The sequence below is a fragment of the Malus domestica genome, chromosome 05 (assembly GCF_042453785.1).
Source record: "Malus domestica chromosome 05, GDT2T_hap1".
NCBI lineage: Eukaryota > Viridiplantae > Streptophyta > Magnoliopsida > Rosales > Rosaceae > Malus > Malus domestica.
This window is the reverse complement of record NC_091665.1, coordinates 2,709,764-2,734,657: the sequence shown is the minus strand read 5'-3', so window position 1 is coordinate 2,734,657 and position 24,894 is coordinate 2,709,764. Positions and strand designations below refer to the sequence as shown.

At 35.5% G+C, this 24,894-nt stretch overlaps 2 protein-coding genes across 5 annotated transcripts; one reads left to right on the top strand and one right to left on the bottom strand.

The window, feature by feature from the left end:
• The first annotated feature begins 655 nt into the window (after nucleotides 1-655).
• Nucleotides 656-7,783, top strand: LOC103407433 (small RNA degrading nuclease 5). Of its 3 annotated transcripts, none has more exons than XM_070822963.1 (14): nucleotides 656-861; nucleotides 1,258-1,314; nucleotides 1,453-1,518; nucleotides 1,796-1,929; nucleotides 2,017-2,129; nucleotides 2,979-3,086; nucleotides 3,199-3,269; nucleotides 3,515-3,574; nucleotides 4,636-4,691; nucleotides 5,475-5,535; nucleotides 5,703-5,970; nucleotides 6,312-6,493; nucleotides 6,576-6,729; nucleotides 7,246-7,783. In XM_070822963.1, the coding sequence occupies exons 1-14, from the start codon at nucleotides 748-750 to the stop codon at nucleotides 7,248-7,250; spliced, it is 1,449 nt and encodes a 482-aa protein (XP_070679064.1). In that variant the 5' UTR covers nucleotides 656-747; the 3' UTR covers nucleotides 7,251-7,783. The 3 variants fall into 3 exon arrangements, with proteins under 3 accessions (XP_070679064.1, XP_008344594.1, XP_070679063.1); XM_008346372.4 differs by having other exon boundaries at nucleotides 6,576-6,871; XM_070822962.1 differs by lacking the exon at nucleotides 656-861 and having other exon boundaries at nucleotides 1,263-1,368; nucleotides 6,576-6,871.
• Nucleotides 7,784-8,209: 426 nt separating this feature from the next.
• On the bottom strand, nucleotides 8,210-11,696 carry LOC103407439 (scarecrow-like protein 1). 2 transcript variants are annotated; one of them, XM_008346384.4, is made up of 3 exons: nucleotides 10,907-11,696; nucleotides 9,879-10,183; nucleotides 8,210-9,785 (listed from the first exon to the last, which is right to left on the bottom strand). In XM_008346384.4, the coding sequence occupies exons 2-3, from the start codon at nucleotides 10,123-10,125 to the stop codon at nucleotides 8,419-8,421; spliced, it is 1,614 nt and encodes a 537-aa protein (XP_008344606.3). In that variant the 5' UTR covers nucleotides 10,126-10,183; nucleotides 10,907-11,696; the 3' UTR covers nucleotides 8,210-8,418. The 2 variants fall into 2 exon arrangements, with proteins under 2 accessions (XP_008344606.3, XP_008344600.3); XM_008346378.4 differs by having other exon boundaries at nucleotides 8,210-10,183; nucleotides 10,907-11,589.
• Nucleotides 11,697-24,894: the final 13,198 nt, after the last annotated feature.

The window sequence follows — 24,894 nt, the reverse complement described above, 5'->3', positions numbered from 1 at the left end:
GTTTGGGACATTTTTGGTTTGTAATCGATATTTTTTTGTTCAAATTGAGATTTTGGGGAATTTTTTCCACTCCTAGTTGGTTTACCCAAATATTAAAAAGGAAAATTGCCGATTTTTTTTCTTCAACCTTCACCTAATTCTTGATTTAGTCCCTAAACTTTGAAATTGAAAAAATCAAGGACTTAAAACTTTTTTTTTTTTGCCGATTTCTCCTCGACTCATAGTTTATTTATTTATTTTTATTATATATATATATATATATAAATTCAATCTAAATTAATGTTAACTTTTATTACGTGCACACTATTTGACTTTCTTAGAGAACAAAGACGTCACATCACTAGACATTTAGACACAAAAGTTATAGACTCACATAGATTTGCACAAGTCAACATTTTAGAAATCGAGGGTTTTTAATTATTTTAAAGAACGAAGCGACTAAACTACCCTCATATGTTGTGCACATATTTTCATTTAACATAAATTTAGATAGAATGAATGAAAAACTAACAGGGGAAATTGGTCAAAAACATTAGTTTAAATTCTTAATTTTTCAATTAAAAAATTCATGGGTAAAAATCACAAACTAAATAAAAGTTCTGCAGTATACTAGTATTAAAAAAAGGCTTCTCAAATTTAAAGCATATTTGGGTGCATGGGTCGGCCCAAAAGATATAAAAGGGTTTATAACCTGTCCCCGTCCCTCTCACTGGGTTCGTAAAGCTTCACAAAGACTGTCGCAGAGGCATGCCTTCTTCCCCCATTAAAGTCGAAACTTTAGCTTCGGAGGAAGAAGTGAGCTCAAGCAGCAACGCAAATGTTAGCAACCGCTCCACTTTTTTCGATGTCTACGGCCCTCAAGTACTCTCTCTCTCTCTCTCTCTAATTTTGTTTTCTTTTAAATTTCGTCGCCTTCTATATTTTGCCATGAATTCGTTTTGCGGCTAAAATTGTTTGATGCTCTAATTGTATTAGCATTAGCATTGAAAGTTGCAATCTTTTAGTTTTGTTTCGAATTTCGGTGATGTTGGCCATACCATGTATTCTTGTATGAAGAACAAGTCTGCTTACTTATAGCTTTCGATTCGATTCATAGATGGTTAAGTTAGCTGTATTACGTACATATGTATGTATCGCTTGGATTTTGGTTTATACCAGTAATACTTGTTCATCGAAATAGTTTGTGCGGTCTGACGGGATTTTTATTGAAACAATTGAACTCTAGTGCATTACATTTAATCTTATTTGCCCTTGTAGAGTAAAGCAGAGGTGATTTTTAAGACGCTGGAAACCGACACAACTCTGAATTTGCAAGTGGGTACTCTTGTTCACCCCTAATTTATGAACTCTTTGTTCTTTTTCTGAGAGGTGATAGGAAGTTTCGTTCGATTTGAACATTTATTGTCAGAGAAATAAGAGTGAGCGAGTGATGGAGTTTGTGTTGTGATGCAGGAGGTTCAAGAACTGGTGACATGGGTGCTTGCTGAAGGTTTCATGCCATCATGGGTTTTTATTAAGGTAAAAGGAGTATCTTCTTTTCTAATACTTCCAATGCATGTATGGTTATGGTCCAATGAAACCATGACGAACAGTATTCCTAAAAATAGGTGGATTTGTGAAACTGTGAGATTTCTAATACTTCCAAAACTTCTCACAAACAGGCAGATTTGTGAAACTGTTACCCAGCTATATACATTTCTCAATCTTGTTGGCTTCTGTGCTTAATTTATAGACATGAAGTTGAAAGAAACATGAATTCTTATAGTTATTAATACTGAAACCTTACATTTTGCAGAACAAGCCCCTCATTCCCAAAGTGGTTATGCTTTATGTCCCAGGACTGGATGCAGCATTGTACTTAGCACATCGTCGACTTCTTAAGAGTCTCAAAGCATTGTGTAGCAAGCCAAGGCCAGTTTTAGCTCTCAGGTTTGTCACAAATGTGATTTTGCTTCATCTGCCTTTAATTTCCCTGTACATCCACTTTATATGGCTTTATGTTTTTGCCCATGCTAGCTGTATGTCAGATGGGATGCAGACGATTGATGCACTCCTGACGAGCAAAGTGAAAAGAAAGAGGGAAGAAAGTAGTTTAACTGTGGAGAAATCTAACCTGGCATCCAAACAAGGTATGTGACATGTTCGCAGAACATCGATCATACTGAATTTCTTGCTTTATTGTAACTTTGCTAATTTGCATTTCAAAGTTAGTAATTGTACGGAAATCAAGGATACTTTACTAGGAGAGTCACAAGTAACCTGAAGTTCTGTGTATTTATAAACTTCTCCATTCCATTATGGCTAGCAGTCCTCATTTGGGTACATTGGTTGTTCTAGTTTCTTGTACTTTTGTGAATCAATATGGGTATCCGTGTTCAATTCATTACCAATAGGTAAGAGCAGAAAAATGTCCTATGTTTAGAGAGTCTCTCCTGGATTGGAACTATTAGGAAACTATCTACAATGGTGTGATTAACAATTAAGAAAACAAATGCTTCATGCCCATCTAGATGGGCTAGATTTTGAAGAACAACTTTTGTTGCTACCAGAGCTGGTGTTGTTGTCTTCCTGCTGTCAACTTTCACTCTCATATTAGTATTACCAAGTCTTTGCATGCATACAACATAAAAGTTTGGAGTGTAACGTCAAAGTTATTTCAGTGTGCAACATTGGAGTGCACCATAAAAGTTTTTGCATATGGAAGTCTAGAAAAGGTTTTCCTTTTGTAATTCATGCACTCATGATACAACATCAGTTCTGTCAGTATGAATAGAATCAAGATTTCTGCCAGATTTCTCATATCTTGGATATCGGTTTTGTATTGATTGATTAGCCATACAGTTTTTGTGTTTCTTAAGCTGTAAACTAATTTTATAACAAGTATGCATCCCATCTGTCCTGTAAAATCATTTAACACTACATGAGGATCCTTTTAATTTTTTTTTTCTGGGTTTTCTCTACATGTTTTTCTGGTTTAGATGATCTATCCTCAGTGGACCTCATGAAAGATCTACCTTTCCCTATTACATTTTACACACTTACAACAAAACAACTTGAAGACAATGGATATTGCTTCAATTTGCCAGGTAACAAGACAGATGCTGCTTAGATTATTAATTATAATTTCTCTTTGATTTAATTTCTAACTAGTTCCTTAAACTTATTATTATTATTGATTATTATTTTCTATCAATGCAGGTTTTCTTTCTACTCTTCCGGCCCCTTCAGGATCATCCCACTATCAAATGCTGGCACTTGATTGCGAGATGGTAAATCCTTAAATATCAATTTCTGAAGATAAGAAAGAAGTTTGTTAACAACTTCACATATAGTACTAAATAACTGTTATCTTGTGGGAAGTTCATTGTTGAGGTGTATTCGTCCTTTCAACTTGTTTTATACATGTCAGATGAATTGTTCGGATAGTGGTAAATTAAGTTCATTTTTCTTTTTCTGTTCTCACAAAGTAGCCGTGTACTGATGTCATCTTGGTTGATCCATTTTTTTTTGTTAGTGTATCACAAGTGAGGGTTTTGAGCTAACAAGAGCAACGCTGGTGACTATGAAAGGAGATGTAAGTTTTAACTATTTTGTTTCCTAATTGTGCAAAAGGAACTGGATGTTAATCTGAAGGGATGTGTGAGTTTCATGCAATTTGTTCTTTATGAATTTATTTAAAGGACAAGTTGCATTTGTTTTCTGACTTGGCAATGGTTTAGTGGTCTTATTTATACTTGAATGTTTCAAAACTTGTAAGTTCAGTTGAATAAAACGTAATATCTGAGTGATTTATGCATTAACTTTCTTGTTTGAGTAAATCTTGCTAATGTCTCTGAACTTAGGTTTTGTCTCTTTTTAGTCCCTAAACCATTGTCAATGTCCCTGAACTAATTTTCTCTGGTCCACTTGTAGAGCATCTCCGAGAGACTCTTTTAGACTTCTTTGGATAGCTATTTTACAGAGCCAAACCAGTGAAATCAAGCTCCAAGAGACTCTATCCCACTCTTTATTTTAGTTTTTGTGAATAGTTGCTCTTAACTTTAAAGAGAAGGAGAGAGAATTTAGAGAGTTAGCTAAACATTAAAATGTATTAATTGTGGAGAGAGATGTCAAGGGATGAGAATGATGAGAAAGATGGGTTCTTTAGAGTAAAATATTTAGAGTTTGTTTGTAGTGTTGGAGACACTAAATTAAATGGGCTAAAGCTAAAATAGTTTTTGGTTACACAAGCTAAACTAATTTTTTTTTAAAAGAAACTGCCGGAGATGCTCATTTCCTAGTGTTGCTAGATTATCATTTCCAAATATCAGGGCTTCAGCATATTTTCTAATTCGCATCTTATCCCATCCTGCTAACGGCACAATCTTGAAGCTAGAAATCTCTGGTTCACTAGGGTCAACATTTTATCCATGTCTGAATCATATAGGTTTTTTTGAATCCTCATATCTATGATATCAAATTCTTGCTTAACAAGATTTTGTCTGAAATTTTGACTAGTGTGATTCCGAATGCTTTAAAACTTTTGTGCAACCCCTAGTCTTAAATTTGTTCTACGTAGTTTTGTACAAATGACTTGGTTACCACCTAAAGAACTTTTCTTCTCATTGCTTGAACTTTTCTTTTAATGAATCTCAGGTTGTGCTAGATAAATTGGTTAAACCAACAAATCCTATCACTGATTATAATACCAGGTATGTTATCATTTTAGCTTTCATTAGTCCTTCCTTTGATATGTTGCTCTATGTGTTGAAGCAGTTAGAATTGCTTCTTGGAATTCATATTTATTGTCATGCAGTCTGGGGCGCTGCAGTGGCAGCTCTGTTTTTTTTTTTTTTCTTCTTCTTTTAATATATTGTTATGCAACCGACATCAATTTTCCTTAGCTGGCCAAGGATATTTTAAAGCAACTCAATTTTGGTGTTTATTTTTTTTATAAAAAAACCCTCTATGACATGCTGGGTTTGTGTCCACATCTTTTCTTCCATCTCTACTCAAATCCCATCCAATACTGCAGCCTTAAGTTTCTTCCAGAAAAAACTCCCTCTTTCTCCAACTGAGTTCCACCAGTACATCTCAAGTCTCAACTCAAAAAACTAAAATGATGATCCAGTAGGTGTCTTCTACAACGAGACCCAACCCTAGCAGCAGGCTGGAAATAAATTTTAGTTTCTTTGCAAGGTTGGAATCCTGAATTGGAGTGAGTTTAAACGTTTATAACTCAACCACACTTGGGCTTTGGTAGTTTACTACTCTATGAGAAATAAAACATTTCTGGGAAAGTTGTAAATCTTTAGAAATCATCACTTTTCATGATTTATTTCTGGATAAAGGTGATTCTTAATGTTGTTGCTTTCTCTGGATTCGCTTCATCCCTGTAATTTGTTTGCAGGTTTAATATTTGAATTTTTGCGGTATGAACGACAAGAGGCTTCTTATAAAAAGATTAAAACAATAACAATCAATTTCCTGTTCAGGTTTAGCGGAATCACAAGTGAGATGTTAGATGGGGTGACTACAATTCTTAAAGAAATTCAGGTTAATCCTTGGGTCTTGTTCGCTATTTGTACATATATATGTATTACATTTGCGCTTCGTGTTTTCCATAGTTGTGACTCGTGAGATGCTGCTTCACTGTTAATTTTGTCATTTCCTGTTAAGTAACTCTTTGATTCTAATTTATAACAGTTGCTTTCTATGCTCAGGAGGACTTTCTAAAGCTGGTTTACAAGGAGACCGTGCTAGTGGGGCATTCCTTGGAAAATGACTTGTTAGCATTAAAAATCTCCCACAATCTAGTGATCGATACTGCAGTGTTGTACAAGTACCCCCGTGGTAGGTCTTACAAATCTAAACTTCGAGATCTTGCCCAGAAATTTCTTTCTAAAGAGATACAGCAGTCAGGGCTTGGCCATGACAGTATTGAAGATGCAAGAGCTGCTATGGACCTGGCACTTTTAAAGATTAGACATGGTACGTGACTATCTTTTGCATTTACATTGTATGATTGGCCAATTTATGGAAAATAGTGGAACTCAACTAGTGTGGTATCTATCACCTCCTTAATGTACAACTTATATTGAACCTTGTCATTGCCAGCATACATTTATTCTTAATTTATATGGAAAATAGAACACTGTTGTTTCAAAAGTTTAGTGGCTTCCAGATGTCAGAATTTGATACCTTGTCTGAGCCTGAGGTGGAAGGAGTAATTAAATAACTAATAGTAAATAGGTATAGTTCTGCATCTGATAATTAGTATGTCCTTAAATCTGTCGATGTCTGTTATAAGAATGCTTCTTTTGCTGGATTAGGACCTGACTTTGGTACAGCACCATCACTGGTACGGAAAAGGTTCCTAACTGTTTTGAGTGAGAGCGGAAAGACCTCCTCTATCATTGATGATATTTCCATTGTGAAGCGTCATGCCTCTGAATTATCCCATGCAGTGCCTGTGTTCTCTGATGACGAAGCTCTTTCAAAAGCTCAAAAGGAGGTAGACTTGTAACGGCTGTGTTCACCTATTTTCTCGTCTTTATCATTTGGCTTGGCTACGTAACATTTACTTTTGATTGTAGGCAAGGAATGAGAAAGTGCAATTCATCTGGACCCAGTTTTCTGAATTGAATCGTTATTTCACTAAACAAGCAGAGGATGCTGAGAAATTGAATGGAAAAATTGCGGAGTTGATATCCTTGCTTACATGTCATAAGAATTCTGGAAATAAAAAAGGTATTAGATGCAGCTTAACGTCTGAACTAAAGGAAATTCTTATGCGACTGGATACTAGAATACATACCTTGTATGCCTCATTGCCCACTAATGCCATGCTTATTGTCTGCACTGGTCATGGAGATATAGCTACTGTCTCTAGGTATGTACTACATTTCACCTTGATAGTTATTAATTTATTTACATTGTTAGTTTTCCTTTGTTCCTTGAAAATATATTTATAGGGCAATAGATGACTAGTTGACTCTGCTTGTTGAATTTACCTATTGCCACTGTCAGATTGGTGGTGATTTTGAATGTTGGTATGGGTAGTAATTTGATATGAAACGTGAGTGTAAATTTTCTGAAACTCAAACGTCGTTGGGACATCTTATTATAAGAGAGTTATTTAATAGAAGCCATTTGGTTGACATGTAATAGAATAATATGGATTTATCTGGATTGTTGCATGCCAAGATACTTAATTAGAGTTGATTCACATCTGACCCTGTTAACTTTTCTTGTACATGGACGAAGATTAAAGAAAATGCTTATGGATCGTAGTGAAACAACAATGTGCCGTGAGAGCATTGTAAAGGTCTTGGAAGAGCTCCAAGCCCAAGCTGAGGTAGCACTGTGTTTTGTTGGTGTGAAGAGTTGAGTAATTCAAAGGCTTGTAGGGGTGACTTCCAGCAAAGATTAGGTGATGAGAGCTGGACAAAGTTGAGCTTTCCAGCTGCTTTTACCACTTCACTCAGAAGAGCAAGGCGGTTTGGTGTCTTGGAATGTTCAAACAGCACTATTGTCGGAATGATTAGTTGGGAGGCTTGGACAGATAACAAAAACCCTTTAAACGTAAGTAGGAATGTATGGGAAGAAAACAAGGAGATATCTTAAAAGAGGGGACGAGAAAGTAGTAGAAATGTCGGAGCATTTAACTCGCTTACTTGCCAGAGGGAAGTCCTAATTGTATTTTCTGATCTTGTAATTTATTTACAGTAATCACAATTTTGATGATCCATCATATTTGAAGTTAATTGTTTGATATATGAAGAAAGAAATGATTAATAGTGTTCTCCTATTAGCATACCCATTCCAGGGGTTTTCAGAAACTCATGGTATATGTACTTTTTCTAGTTTTTAGTCATTCTTTTTTATAGAAGCGATCCTGGGGGACGAGAATTGAACTTGGGGCCTCGGATGTAAAATTGTTCTTAACCAAATTAGCTACAAGCCTACAACCCTTGCGTCGTCATTTGGTCAAATGACTCCTTAAGAATGACCAAATGACGCGAGAGATTGTAGACTTGTAGCTAAGTTGGTTAAAAGCAAATTTATATCCGAAGTCTTTGTTTCTATCCCATCTTATTCACATTCTATTTTGCAATATTTGAGAATCACCGTCAATATAACCTTTTGTTCCATTTATGAATACAAAATCGCGGAACATATTGAGAATTTTAAATTTGCAATATCAAACAGTATCAACACATTGGCGACATGTCCACACAAAATTATATAGGAGATTATATAAAGTTATTCTATTACAAGCATCGAGATCGTTTATCAGTGTTAGAAAACTAGCAGCTCCCTACGTTCCTTATTTATAAACACTCCGAAATTACTGATATATAGCCATAACTCTTGAACCCCACACAAAATCAAAGTACAAAACTGAATGAAAGCATAGCAGTAGTTTGGAGCCGAAGATCACCTCCACGCTGAAGCAACAATCAAGTTTTTTTCTTCCCATCCGAAATGAAGCGCCCCCGCCTCCTCCTTCACCTTGTACCTCTCACTGTACCGTCTGCTAAGATCCCGAATCGAATCAGTCACACTGGTGCTCATAGGACATGAAGTAAATCCTGCCATGGTCATCCTTGCCCTCCACTTCCCAGCTACCTCATACCGCTCTATTCTTTCCTCTCCTTCGCACGCTACAATGTTCACTATGTCCCGTGCCAGACACTGCCTTTCAACATTCATCCTATCCTGACTCTCCCGGGGGAGAGCTGCATCAAGGGAATCAAAAACAGCAGAGTAATAGTTGTAGGCTTCAACAAATCTTGGGAGAAAAGGGGTCGTATTGGTGTTCATGTCTTGTTCTACAACTGTAACGAGTTTTGGCCTCAAGCTCTTCACCATCCGAAGAAGCTGGTCCCTCTGGTTAACTGTTGAAACACTTTCGTCTGGCATGTGGTGAAGCTGAAAAGCAAAGTTAACCACAAGTGCTTCCCCAGGCCTGCAGCCGAGCATTGAGGTATTGACGATTGAAGTCCTCGAGGCTACTGCATGAAACTCGAATGGAACTTTCAGTGCTTCTGCTAGCTTCTCAAGCCTTTGTCCAATGATCTTTAGGCCTCCAACATGACGCTGAACTGTCTCGGGATCATCCACCCCTGTTAACTTCAAGTGTGGTGGCTTACCTGGCAGACTCGAAAGTGTTTGTATGAGGGTTATGTATTGGTTCCCCTGGTTTATGTCAAAATCTATGATGTGAACTCTCTTTTCATCTTTGCATGCCTCTATGATGGCTCCATTTGCTGCCATAAATCCAAATTTAAAGCAAGGACACACCTCAAAAAGGATTTGCATGGCTGCAAGGAGATAAGAGGACGGCGGTTCCTTGCATTTCAAAGACTTGTAAAGAAATTTTCCTGAGGAAGCCACGCGAGCTGCTAGGCCTTCCACCATGTAAGCCGCAATCCTTTGTGTAGGATCTCCTTGAATTGATACCATCTGTCGGAGCTCATTTATCATTGTTGATGCTTCTTCGACATTTCCCTCTGAGAGTGCACCAGCACACTCAAAAAGCAGCTGCTTGGGTGTCCGAGGAGAAACCTGTGATATTTCTTTGTTGCTGCTGATGCTGCTCGCGTTAGAATCAGAGGACGAAGACTCCTTGGGTGAGTCATGGAACAATTCATCCACTTCCATGCTTTGACTACTGCAATTTATCTCCCCATCGTCTTCATCTGCGTTGTCATCAAGGAGTGCTCTCTCCAATTCTTTAAGCTTCAATCTCATTTTATCTTCATCAAAGCTATCCGCATCGGGGCTTTGACTCTCTAAGTAATCTGATTCAAAATTGGACATTAAAGAAGTGCTAAATGGATTTTGAGTATTCAAGGAGGAAACCGATCCAGCTGTTAGCTGGTAAGATGAGGCACCTTGTGGGTTAGTCGAACTCCCAGAAACGCCTGAGTTGGATGGATGTGTATCTTCTTCCATTGGGGAGTCAAGGAAGTACTTCTCGTAACTCTCAGTGCTGTAAGGATCATCCGAATACACCACCTTGTGCTTATCAGAGCCAAATATTTGAGTTGACAAGCTGGAACTATCATTGCTGCCCTTTAGAGAGTAGAAATTAGGATTTCTGTACGATGTGGAGAGCTCTGATGGCCGAACTAAAGACATGGTTTTGGTTACTTTTTCGGTCGTTGAGGAAGACAAGTTCTATCACACAATTCGAGTTCTGTATCACAATTTGTAAAAGATTAGAGGGTAAATTACTTTCAAACAATCATTAAACCTGGAAACTAGCAAAATTGACCCAACAGATAGAAATTACGCGCAAACGTAAACACAATTAATACCACATCAAATTAGTAATGTCTACTAAACCGGGTAAAAAAAGTTGTGCAAGAAAGCAAAATCAATGGAATTGTATGAGCATTCACCCCTGCGCTTGAGGTCCCAAGTTCAATTCCCCCTCCCCCAATATCGCTTGTATCAAAATGTTGAAATTGTATGAGCCTAACCAATTACAAGCTACAATTAAGAAAACCCTGAACGAGCTGAACAAATTCTGAAATAAGCTGAACCGATTCTGAAATAAGAGAACCCCTTAAACAACATGAGAACTCCAAAGGAACCCAAAAAACAAACAAAATTCTTGTTTCATGGCAGCTGGCAATTGCAGAGGAACAAAGTTGTCAAAACATCATGACAGAAATTTTCTGAGATTACAACAACATGCATAAACGTCATCACAGAGAGAGAGAGAGAGAGAGAGAGATCCATGCCTGCCTGGACCAATGATTTCATAAACACTTAACTATCTGTAAATACAATACTATATATGCAAATTTAATTCATGACAATTAAGTTCACATATAAGGGGAGAGATTTAAGAAACAAAAGTAAATAAATAAATAAATAAATATAAAAAATAGGAGGGAAAAGAAGAGAGATGTACCTGCTCTGCTTGCTGCAAGTGAAGGATGAAGAACACAAAAATGAAGAGGAAGCTGAGAGTTTGGTCTGAACTTTGAAGAAAGAGGAGAGAGTTGAGGATTTGACCTTGGGATTAAGACAAAGGGAAGGGGCCAAAATTCCTCCTTGCAGTTATTGGTAATATAATATAAATAATTAAACAATTTTTAGATTGTTGTGAGGAAGGTAGGTAAGGTTGAGAAGCAACAAGCAAGGTAGAGAAGACAACCCAAAAAGCAAATTTGAAGACCAAAAACATAAACAAATGAAAAATGAGCCAGATTAGTAAGAATTAAATATTAAGAAACTGTGTGTGATTTGAGTGGATATTAACTACCTATTTGAAGCATCTGACCAGAGAAAATATTGTTCCTTAAAGACCCATTTGTTGAGAGGAGACTTTGGTTTTGGTGCAGAAAATTCAAACGTTCTGGAATTTGATGAAGAAAAAAAAGGCAGTGAGGAAAGAGAAATCCAGCCAACAATTCCCTTCGGAGTTCAGAGGAAATTTCCTTCCAATTTGCTTTTAGCTTTTGTTTTTGCATTTTCTGTTCATCAGTCAGTCTGCATGTTTATACCAACTTTGTCTGACTAACATTCTTGTGACATTGCTTGATCAAAATCACAATTATGGGGTCTTTTGAAAGTTGTTAAAATTTTGATGTGTTAAAAGATTTTGAATCCTTCTTTACCTTTAGAATTTTAACCACTTGACGGTGTTTGAGCACTAGCTCTTGAATAGGTCGACAACGATATAAGTAGTGTTAAAATTCATTCATGGAATACATCCTTCAACATTATGTACTAACGTATTTTTGATATGATAACGTTAGTAAAATTAAATCTTAATTTGATAATAGAAGAGTGCTTGAACAAAACCTACATTGACGAATCAAATCCCGACGCATCAAAGTGGAAACCAATGAATGAATCTAGGGTGGCAGAATGATTTTTCAAAAGTCTAAGCGAGTTGGCTATAAGGTACATGGACTTGTGGTCGTGTAGACTCGTATGAACAATTGTTTGTACGGTAGCGGTAGAAAAATATGGTACTAATGTTTTGTTGTGCTTAGTCCTTAGTGACGTTTGATCGGTACATAATTAGAAAAAACACTTCGTGGTGGGGCTGCTGCTTTCCTCAGTTTCTCATTCCGCATGGAAGAACTATAGCTTTTGTATGACACAGTCAAAGGTTTTATATTCTAATAATGTTAAAGGAAATTAAAATTTTTGCAAATCAAATGGTATATCATTAATAAGAAATAAGTATATTAATCAAGCCTTCTTATATTAGCATTCCACAAAATGTTGAATGTACCTCACTTTAAAATTTAATATTAATGACTTATCAAATGAACCTAAACATTTTTTGAAATCATTCAATTTGAAATCATTCGGCAAACTAACGTTCAGATAGTTTGAAATCATTCGGCAAAATAAAAAATGAGTGTTATAAGATTTGAGAAATGTGAGGTGTGTGTAGAAACTATAAGGTGTATATTAAGAATGTAGGGTGTGAGAGTATTATGGGGAATGAAGTGGGGTGTATTAAGATAAATTTTAATTGAAAAAGTAAATGTGGGGTTTATTCAATAATTTGTGGGGTACTAATATAATAAGCCTTAATCAATACTTAAGTAATAATCTAATAAACAACAATCACATCATTTGATTTGTAAAATTTAGTTTAAAATTTTAGTTTTCCTAACATAACCGTTTATATTCAGACCTTTTGTTGCAAACAGTGTTTAAAAAAATCAATTAAAACGTCGCTAAGACATGTCTTTAAAGCATTAAGTCTCCTTCGTTAAACACCATATCTTACCTAATTTGGTTTAAAAAAAAATAGTCCAATAATAACAATAGGAAAATCAGTTTAAACTTGTATGGGAGCATTTTGGCTCGCTTTCACAGTTATGGTGTATGCTCACCATACATCTAATTATTTGTCATGTATCATTTCACTTAACTCTAGCTAACTTTCATATTAAATATTACTTATTCAATTTAAAAAAAAATAACCAAAATTAAATGAAATGACACGTGATAGATGATTATAAATATGTAAGATGGTGAACAAAAATGCTCACTACAGAATGAGAAAGGAATCAAATACGTGTCATTAATCATGGGGTTGGGTACTAACTAGTGGAGTAAAACTATGTATTTCAAAGTTTTGTCCAATGGAAGTACTTTAATACCTCCTCCTTATCATCCTTATCTTATCCAATACATAACTACTACAGTTATTCACATACATGGGAATTGAAGTTGTTTTCGTCATTTAATATTAATTAGTTACATTTTTTTTATGAGAAGTGCTAATGAGACTTTTTTAAAAGTGAAATTCTTCATGGCTTTCTAAGACTTTATGCTTTTGGTATAATAATTTATAAGGCTTTTTAGCCGAAATTGTGAAATCCCGTTCCTGGATTTCATTATTATAATTTACGTATTGATATTATAAAGATTTTATATTATTTTTCGGGAAATTAATTATTTAAAATCCGTAAACCATTTGAGGTCACAATTTATATTGTTGAATAGATATCGAGATCACGAACGCATAGGCGAAAATCATTTGCGAGTCCGGATTATAACGGTATAGTTACGGATGTTTAAAGTTGTTAAAAAAAAAAGAGAAGAAAAAGCCACGGGAGTGGCTGAAAGAGAAAAGAAAAAGAAAGCCACTGGAGTGGCGGGAGAAAGGAAAAAAAGAAAAAAAAGGGGGGGGGGTGGAAAACGGGTCTTTTGACCGGTGAGACACAGACTGGCAGGATTCATGATCTCCCGCCCAATTTCCGGTGAGATGAAGGTCCCCCACCACCTGAAAGTCATCTCTCATCATTCCTTCTACCTATTCCACCCCAAATTGGAGTGGAATTAGTCTTGGAATTTGGGGAACCTGCACCATGGGTGACGCGGGAACCATTGCTCGAAATCCATCAATTGTGAAATGTTTCCCTTCAACTACTAATACCAAAGCACGCCCCTCGAACCCAGGAACAAAGCCCAAGCAGTGGTGGAGGCGTCAAAGCAAGTTTGGAGGTCAAATTGAACAAACCCATTCTAAGGTTTCCGTACGATTTTCGTAAAATTGGGGACTTTCTAGGCCAAATTGGACTTAGCCACATGTATAAAGTTTACTCTACTTTTTGATATCTTCAATTCTGTAATTTTTGAGAAAATTTTAAAATAGTTGAATTTTCCGGCAAGTCGGGGTGGCCGATTGCCACCTGCGGCGGCGTGTGGCCTATGGGCCGATGATGTCTTTTTAAGCACTATTAGATGCCATGGGTTCATGTTTGATATCCGTATGATATAATTTGATTGTTTGGATTTAGTTTCATTTTGATACGTGAATAGGTCAAAATAGAAATCGACGATTTGACTGTTGAATCGTCACCAAACTTTAATATGTTATAGTAAGTAATATTTGATGATCATAGGAACTTAATTCTATTGATAGGTTATAAATGAAATTCTATTGAAATGTGAATTAATTCATCTGTGAATAGGTTCTATTAATATCATATGTGAATAGGTTCTATTGAAATGTGAATTAATTCACATTTCAATAGAATTTCATTTATAATCCACATCCTATTCACAAATGATATTAATATAAGAAATCAAGGTAATAGTTATATGACATATATTCAAGTCACTCTCAAACCAATGTGGTCCCACTAGGCTTCACTTAGATCCCCGTAGTACTAATTTTAGTAATTAGAACGTTTCGAGACATGTTGACCAAAAGTCAATTCTTGGTCAACAGTAGGATCCACAACGCTACAAAATTTGATCTAGAAGATCCACACATCATAATCTAGATCCGTAACTTCATAGGGTCCACATTATTCTCAAAGAACAACGTACTAAAATCTCATCGCAATCCGACGGTCGGATCTTCGCCCATTGCTAGAATTAGGTGGCGGTTAACAATTAATTTTATTAACTTAGAAATCTAATTCAAGAAGATCCGTACATCGGATTTGCGATCCGTAAGTTCCTATGATCCCCAAATATTACGTACTATAACATATTAAAGTTTGGTGACGATTCAACAGTCGGATCGTCGATTTCTATTTTGACCTATTCACGTATCAAAATGAAACTAAGTCCAAACAATCAAATTACGTCATACGGATTTCAAACATGAACCCAGGGCATCTAATAGTGCTTAAAAAGAAATCATCAGCCCACAGGTCACACACCGCCGTGGGTGGCGGTCGGCTGCCCCGGCTTGCTGGAAAATTCAACTATTTAAAAAAATTCTCAAAAATTACAGAATTGAATATCTTAAAGAGTAGAGTAAACTTTATACCTATGACCAAGTCCAATTTGGCCTAAAAAGTCCCCAATTTTGCGAAAACCGTACGAAAACCTTAGAATAGGTGTGTTCAATTCGACCTCCAAACTTGCTCCGACGCCTCCACCACTGCTTGTGCTTTGTTTCTGGGTTATAGGAGAGTGCTTTGGTAGTAGTAGTTGAAGGAAAACATTTCACAATTGATGGATTTCGAGCAATGGTTCCCGCGTCACCCATGGTGCGGGTTCCCCAAATTCCAAGATTAATTCCACTCCAATTTGGGGTGGAATAGGTAGAAGGAATGATGAGAGATGACTTTCAGGTGGTGGGGGACCTTCATCTCGCCGGAAATTGGGCGGGAGACCATGAATCTCGCCGGTTTGTGTCTCATGGGTCAAAAGACCTGTTATCCACCCCCCCCCTTTTTTTTTTTTTTCTTTTTTTCCTTTCTCCCGCCACTCCTGTGGCTTTCTTTTTCTTTTCTCTTTCAGCCACTCCCGTGGCTTTTTCATTTTTTTTAACAACAACTTCAAACGTCCGTAACTATACCGTTATAATCCGGACTTGCAAACGGCTTTCGCCTATGCGTTCGTGATCTCGATATCTATTCAACAATATAAATTGTGACCTCGAATAGTCTACGGATTTTAAATAATTAATTGCCCAAAAAATAATATAAAATCTCTATAATACCAGTACGTAGATTATAATAATGAAATCCAGGAACGGGATTTCACATTCTTCCTCCCTTAAAAAAAATTTCAAGACGAAATTTTAGTATCAATTCCATATCCACCACTGCCACAATTCAACCGAATAACAATTTCGAAATGGCATTTACTCTTTAATTATAATCGAATTTAATTAACATCAAGCTCGACAACATCGAATACAATTATCATCGTCTCAGCACGACTTCACCACCAATCTTTGCACAATCACCACCAATCTTTGCACAATCACAAAGAATGGCAATACTAACAAGAATTCATCAATATACTCATAATTCTGGTAACCATAGCAACCAATTTTGTAATTACAAGTATTTCCCATTATTCCATTTATGGTGAATAAGATCATAACCTCAATCTACGAGTTTATTCAACTCAAAACAAATAAATTAATGGATAGATCATCATGATTCTCACCCATATACTCAGATTCCCAGCAACATTTATTGTCAAAATAAATATTAGAAATTCTAGCCATACACATTGACAAAATATTTATCAGACATCAAGCCGCAATCTTCATAACTTAAAATAATTACTAAATTATCAAATCACATTTACTATTGGTTAGACAGATACTAACATAATAATTACAATCATTGGTAAACCATCCACCATCAGTGGCTATACATAGTCGTAACTATGATTCTTTCTCAAAATTTCTAGCCACATTCCCTTGCAAAATAATATCAACCTCAAGCCATAAGTCTTGTTGGCTAAATGAATATTAAAATTGACAAATCAAGTTCCAAAATTCCAACCAAAATTATTGGAATTTCCAATCACATCACTAGGTAATGGAAAGAAGAATACCAAGTGATCACAAATGAACCGAATTATGAGTCATTGATCAAATTTGACTCAAATTATTTCCATATCATCTATTATATGCTTACTTTTGCTCAAAAACAAATTTTGACATTCCTTTAGTGTTGTTTTTAGAGCATACCTACGTCATATTTTACCACACATGGAATGAGATCATAGGTATCAATGTGAACGTTGTGAAAACAATCTTTGAATCAAGAATAGTTATCATGTCAGCAGTTATTCTCTTTCTTACAAATGAAGGGTTAAACTTTAGTCACCATGCCACATTCAACCAATTTGTTTTGAATCAAGGTTATAACGGTGAGACGAGCATCGATATTAAGATCATTTATTGGCTGAGTTGTGCAACAACAATTTTTATAAACTTTCACATACTCCAACACAATGAATAAGATAGTGATAATTCAACCAATTTGTTCCCAATTTCTCACCAAAACAGATTATGCAACCAGTTCATGTATCAATTTAAAGATAGTCTCAGTCATAGAACTAACTTATCTCACATTGATAAAGTCACATGCTAAATCTCAAGCCATGACTAACGTGGCTAACAAAATATCGGAATTTCACACCATAATGCGTTAATGGTAAACCAACCAATCAAATTTATAATTATCAACCTTTCCTGTCAATTCTTTTCATCAGACGAAGAAACTCAGATGGGAAAGCATTTATATTAAATGAATTCAAAAAATTTCATTCCATAATTTCATTCATATTCATTCACCATTCTCATTATAATGGCAAACCATAATCACAGTTTATAATTTCATTCCCCTTTAACAAATCACCATATCTTCCTTAAATATTAACATTTCCAACCACTTTTATCATTGGCCAAAACATTTTAAAATTTCTATCCACACTTATCATTGACAGAATAATGATTCCACCATCAATTTTTTTTCACATCTACGGGTCTTTCTTGTCCAATCTTCCATATCCACCCTTATATCCACGAGCCTTTTTGCCCAATTCAATTTCTCAAGTGCCAGGTATAATACAAATTCTCCATCTACTTATCACCACCTCACAATCACCTTAACATTCAACATTTTCATAATACATAGAAAATAACCAAGTAGGCAGTGACGTGACTCCCCAACGCAGATTAACAAAGCAGAGTCAGGGTTTCCTATTAGCCCTCAATTTAACAACCATTCCAATATGCAATTCAATTCACTTTTTCAAAAATATTATCAATGCAATTTACTTCACTTCATGATGATTCACAACATAAATATACTTCTCACATAACTTTCTCATTACTCAAAGAACTTAGGGAATAATGCAATACCAATGCAAATCATAATTCCCATTAATGAGATTTTTCATAATCACCATGGAAATTTCACCACAACACAATGCAATTCATATATGTATCTCAAATGTATATGTGTCCATATATCACATGAATGCATCTTTATGCCCAAAAAAATTATGAAATCATGCAACCACAATGCATATCATAATTCACGCCAACAAGACTCGAGGAGGTTGCATATCATAGAGTATGATCATTTGCTCTGATACCATTAAAATTGTCATGCCCCGATCCCGACATACGTCCAAGATCGACACGTGACATCACTAAATGCCCATAACTCAACGTACCCCACCTTTTGGATATGTACAAAATATAATTCAAGATCCAGATGCATAATAATTTTGCGTATACTTTATGGCTGCATCTAACCTTTTCGTTAGACTGCTTACGTACCCTCAATAGGGATCAAGCCATTCATAGTTCAACCTTTCACTGCACTCGAATATTCATCACATAAACTGCCATATTTCAACATAATGCACAATTCAGAGCGTGCAACATCTCAAGGAACAATCGACGAGGCGCAATAATAATCTATAGCCATATTGGTCAACGATATATCATAATCATAACAATTACATCCAACAACATCCAATAATCACACCAAATAATAACCCATACAACACACTGACATGCAGGACTAGAGTGACACAATTCGGCCGAAGCCTACATCTCTGAAGCTGAAATCAAATCCAAGGAACCAAGTCACCAAAGGGATTCCGGACCACTCAACGGAATCAAACTCAGGATACGATTTCGGACCATCACTCAACGGAACCGGGGAGTACCATGCATATAGAACCACCCAATGGAATACAAGCTGGATACGATTCTGAACCATCATTCAACGGAATCGCATAATAGAAGGGATTCCAGACCATCATTCAACGAAATCCGAGCCAGGGTATGATTCCGGACCATCACTCAACGGAATCGCAGAATTGGAGGGATTCTGGACCATCACTCAACGGAATTCGAACGAGGATACGATTCCGGACCATCGCTTAACAGAATTGAGTGGAAGACCAAGGGATACAACAACGGCTTGCAGAAACAATACAAGAACCAAGTACTTAATTTAGAAGGGTTGAATGACACAAAAAGTGAAATAAGGAAACAAGATGTGAAACAAGTGTCTAAGTAACAAACCCTATGACAATAGTTTATCGATCCACTACTAGCCCTCACATTTTATCACATCAATCCAATCATACAATACAAACCATATTTCCAAAGCACAAGTCAAACCATACTTAATGAAAATAGATCGATGGCCATAAATAAAAATAACACTTCAATAGAATTCACATTCAATAAACATAGGTCTATGGTGTATGTATATATATATATATATATATATATGTCTATGGTATATAATTCACATTTCAATAAACATAGGTCTATATAATTCACATTTCAATAAACATAGGCCTATGGTGTGTGTGTGTGTATATATATATATAATTCACATTTCAATAAACATAGACCTATGGTGTGTGTGTGTGTGTAGACCTATGTTTATTGAATGTGAATTCTATTGAAGTGTTATTTTTATTTCTGGCCATCGATCTATTTTCATTAAGTATGATTTGACTTGTGGCCATCAATCTATTTTCATTAAGTATGATTTGACTTGTGCTTTGGAAATATGGTTTGTATTGTATGATTTGATTGATGTGATGAAATGTGAGGGCTAGTAGTGGACCGTTAACCTATTGTCATTGGGTTTGTTACTTAGACACTTGTTTCACATCTTGTTTCCTTATTTCACCTTTTGTGTCATTCAGCCCTTCTAAATTAAGTACTTGATTCTTGTATTGTTTCTGCAAGCCGTTGTTGTATCCCTTGATCTTCCACTCGATTCCATTGATGGTTCAGAATCCCTTCGATTCTACGATTCTGTTGAGTGATGGTCCGTAATCGTACCCTGGCTCGGATTTTGTTGAGTGATGGTCTGGAATCCCTTCTATTATGTGATTTTGTTGAGTGATGGTCTGGAATCGTATCCAGCTTGTATTCCATTGGGTGGTTCTATATGCATAGTACTCCCCGGTTTCGTTGAGTGATGGTCCGAAATCCCTTCTACTCCACGATTCCGTTGAGTGATGGTCTGGAATCGTATCATGAGTTTGATTCCGTTGAGTGGTCCGGAATCCCTTTGGTGACTTGGTTCATTGGATTTGATTTCAGCTTCAGAAATGTAGGCTTCGGCTGAACTGTGTCGCTTTAGTCCTGCATGTCAGTGTGTTGTATGAGTTATTATTTGGTGTGATTATTGGATGTTGTTGGATGTAATTGTTATGATTATGATATACCGTTGACCAATATGGCTATAGATTATTATTGCGCCTCGTCGATTGTTCCTTGAGATGTTGCATGCTCTGAATTGTGCATTATGTTGAAATGTGGCAGTTTATGTGATGAATATTCGAGTGCAGTGAAAGGTTGAACTACAAATGGCTTGATCCCTATTGAGGGTACGTAGGCAGTCTAACGAAGAGGTTTGATGCAGTCATAAAGTATACGCAAAATTATTATGCATCTGGATCTTGAATTATATTTTGTACATATCCAAAAGGCGAGGTACGTTAAGTTACGAGCATTTAGTGACGTCACGTGTCGATCTTGGACGTATGTCAGGATCGGGGCATGACATAAATAGTCTCAGAGATTTGAAACTAATAGAAGTAGTTTATGAGTTTGTCCATTATCAATCATTTTGGCCATTCCATGAAAAATCTCCATTAAATAAGGCTAAAATGATAAAAATACCCTCAAAATTTGTCAAATCATTTGGCCCATTGTTTATTAAATTGAGGGTGTTTTTGTCATTTTGATACTTATTTAATATAATTTTTCATGGAATGACCAAAATAATTGATGGTGGACAAACTTAGAGACCACTTATATTGATTTCAAATCTCAAGGACCAAAGTGATGAGTTATGCAAATCTCAGAGATGACTTTGGTTAAAAAGCCTAATTTATAATGATGGCATAAAAATTAACATTAAATTATGAGGTGGCAGAGATTCTCCTTAGCATTCCTCTTTTCTTCATTTATAAGCAAAAAGTCTTAAGTTTGTTTTCATGAGTAATGGACCCATTATGGAACTATAATCCCAATCCCCCATACTAGTGTGATACACTGCCTTCATGTCTTCGAGCAGATCAAGGAGTTTTATTTTTTTATTTTTGGAGAAAACAATTTATCTATCATAGAGGGTGAAGAAGTGAGCTAAGCCTCGTAATGGGTTAGCAATAATGTGATTCAAATTCAGCTTTGATGAGAATTGAATCTAAGACCTCTTACTTACAAGTGAAGATGAATACCACTAGACCATAGTACTAAGGCAGATCAATGAGCTTCTTAGTATTTATTTTTCTTTCGGAAATTTGGTTGTGTATCAACTTTTGAGACTTGATTAATTCTCTTGTAACAATTATGTTGGGGTTGAGTTTTTATTCACTTTGTACTATGTAAAACATAAACAAGGCTTCTGCCTTGAGGTCTGTTGAAATACTCTGATCAAATCTAAACAAAAAAGGCTCAACGTATCTTGAGAACACTCGGGAGTACAATGCTTGGATAGGTGAACCTTGTATTCTTAGGATTTTTGAGGAAAGTGCTTCTGTCACGTATATGAGACATTCTGGGTGTAACATTCATCTTTAAAAAATAAACCGATCATAGTGCATCTACACTTACAATTAGTTATCCTTTAAAAAAAAAGTTGTATCAAAGAACTACATCAGTAGCAAGGAGAGATACCTAGTCTCTTTAATGCCGAAGTCCCATGACTAGAAAATGTAAACATACTTGAGAAGTCAAAAATATTTTGACCTCAACAATTATTTGTGGCATTGTCAGAACAAGGATTTCGGGCAATTGGTGTAAAGTATGAGAGTTGGAGCCCAATTACGTAGTCATATTGGGTCAGATTCTAACCCAAAGTTAAGTTGGGCTAGTTCGGGGCCGTAGAAAGCAACATGCATTTTAGAAGTACATTGATAAAGTCCAAGAGTAGTAGGACAAGGCCCAAAGATGTCCGGAGATCCAGACCAAAAAGAAGAAGGCCAACAAATCCAGGGTTTAATCAGACAAAAGGATCCGGCGAGGATCATTTTCCTGGGGATCTGGAGGATCTTATGATTGTATTCGTTTATCGTATATTATGTGGTCATAAATCATTTGAAATTTAAAATTTAAATTTAAATATAAATAGTACCTAACGAAAACTGACCACACGATGTACGATGAACGGACACAATCACGGGATTCCCCAGATCCCTAGAAAAAGGATCCGGCGAGGATCCTTTTACAAACTGATCAGAGTTTAGGCTTGATGGGTTTTGAACTTTACTTTTCCTCCCTATCACAAACCATTTTGTTTGAACCTTTCTTACTTTTTCTTCAATGTCTTGTATGATTTTTAGTATATTGTTTATATTGGTTAAACTACTATTTATACCTTATTCATATACAATTTATAAGGAAAAGGATCCTCGTCGGATTCTTTTCCTAGGGATCCTGCAATCATGACCGTTTATCGTATATCGTGTGGTCAATTTTTATAAAGTACTATTTATATTTAATTTTAAATTTTAAAATGATTTCTGACCGCATGGTGATAAACGGTCACAATCTTAGGATCCCTACGATCTTTAGGAAAAGGTTCCGGCAAGGATCCTTTTCCAATTTCTAAAACTTTTGAATATAAAATATCCATATTTAAATATAAGATTTTCAGTATGACATGTGGAGGTATACATTTAGCAATTCTTCGCATAAATTTTTTCGTCCATATGGTACCTCTTATTCTATCGGAGTCTTAACAAGGGGTGTGCTATCCACACACTTTATTTTACTTCTCACACATCTCTTGATAATTTCTGTCTGTTGATCTTCTTCAATTCATCAAATCCGATAATCGAAAATTAAAAAAATGTGTAAGAAGTAAAATGGGGTGTGTGGATATCACACCCCCTTAACAATTCTTTTGAATATGAATTTCGAGCCCCACATGTTGGTTCAAGAGCAATTCTTCGTATTCTGATTAGATTTTTGCACACATGATATCTTTTATCTTCAGGTTTAGATGTTAATAAATGGTTTGCTTTAAGTTTCGTATGTCATCGTTTTTTTTTTTTTTTTTTGCTTCCTTTAAATTTCTCTCTTCTTTTATTATTGGGTGAACTGCCAATTTAGTCCCTGAATTATCACCTAGGTGAAAATCACGTTCCAAAACTATTTTATCAGAAAAATCAGTCATTGAATTATAAAAATTTACCAATTACATCCCTAATATTAGATTCGAAGTTACTAATATTCAATTTTATGTCAATTTAAGTAACGTTACTTGTATGTGATACACATTGGAGGGTTTACTCATAAAGAAATTGTGTATGAAGTTAACTTTGAGGGTAAATTAGACGTTAGATTTGCAACCTATGTGAAATGTTAAGGGGTTGTATGCAAGAAAAGGACGGTATCACGCTCTAAAATAACTTTGAATATAATAGTAGGGATGAAATTAGCAATTTTTAATGAATTTAGGGACTTATTTTACTCAAAAAATAATTCAACGACCTACTTTTCACTGAGGTGATAGTTCAGAGACTAAATCAGCACTTCACCCTTTATTATTTTAATTTACACCTACTTTTGTCAAAATTGTTTTAGAATCTAAAATTCATGGCAAACTTGGGGTTTAGATGTTAGACTAAAGTTTTGAACATGTTTAAAGGGGATTCTTTTTATTTCGTGGTTTCATCCTGATGAATCTGCCTGTTATGAACTGATATGCTTTCTATTGCTTCTCTCTTTATAGATTGAATGAATGATTCTATAAGTTCAATATATAATTGAAGGTATATGAGAAGGATTTGTCTTTTAAGAGGATTAAAAGATGATTCGACATGAGAAAACTTCTCCTATCTAATTCTCCTATTTTGAAGAGAATTGGAATAGATAACTTTTCTTAAGTAATCCATCTTCAATCTCCAAGTTAGTCACAAACTTTTCATTTCTTCTATCAGCATACCTTAAAAATAAATTACTAATCCATTCCAATCCAATTCTCTGTACCAAACAAATGCCTATAAGTTAATCATTTGGGGTATCTGTACTGACACTACTACATTTAACACTCTTTGCGACGAAGGGCAATTTGTTGCGTAAAGCGGCATAGCGTCACAATGGAATTTATGTGACAAAAATTTTGTCGCGCAAAAATTGTGAAAACAGATTTTGCGCAACCAGAAAAAAAATTTTGTCTTGCAAGAATGAACATGCTTGATGACATAGATGTTGTCGTGCATAATTTAAGGGAACAAAATGAGTTTGTCGCGCGTAACCTGATGCAACAAAGTGAGCTGGATGGGATACAGTACATGGGACGGTGGGTTTGGTGGCTAGCAAGTTTGCGCGACAAATACTTGATATAGGACACTAGTTCACAAAAAACTTTATGCGACCACGTGTTCGTCGCATAGTGTCAAAATTTTAATTAATTTTAACTTAAAAAAAAGAAATTGTCAATATTACTTTATGCGATGAACATGTCGTCACGTAAGGTTATTTGTTATTTTTTTTATTAATTTAATTGTTTTCCTTTTTTTTTGTTTTGGTTACATAATTTATTTAAATAATAATTACTTTTTTTTTAATTAAAATTTCAACTATAATTAATGGATGAAAAAAATGACATTTATATATCAAATACAAATGTACATACAAGTAAAAAGTTTAAAACTAAGAAAATAGAAACC

Coding starts and splice junctions, on each gene's coding strand:
- LOC103407439 (XM_008346378.4), bottom strand. CDS start 10,125: ATGTCTTTAGTTCGGCCATCAGAGCTCTCCACATCGTACAGAAATCCT.
- LOC103407433 (XM_008346372.4), top strand. CDS start 748: ATGCCTTCTTCCCCCATTAAAGTCGAAACTTTAGCTTCGGAGGAAGAA. Junction 3,087..3,198: donor ATATTGCTTCAATTTGCCAG/GTAACAAGACAG, acceptor CTATCAATGCAG/GTTTTCTTTCTACTCTTCCG. Junction 3,270..3,514: donor TGGCACTTGATTGCGAGATG/GTAAATCCTTAA, acceptor TTTTTTTGTTAG/TGTATCACAAGTGAGGGTTT.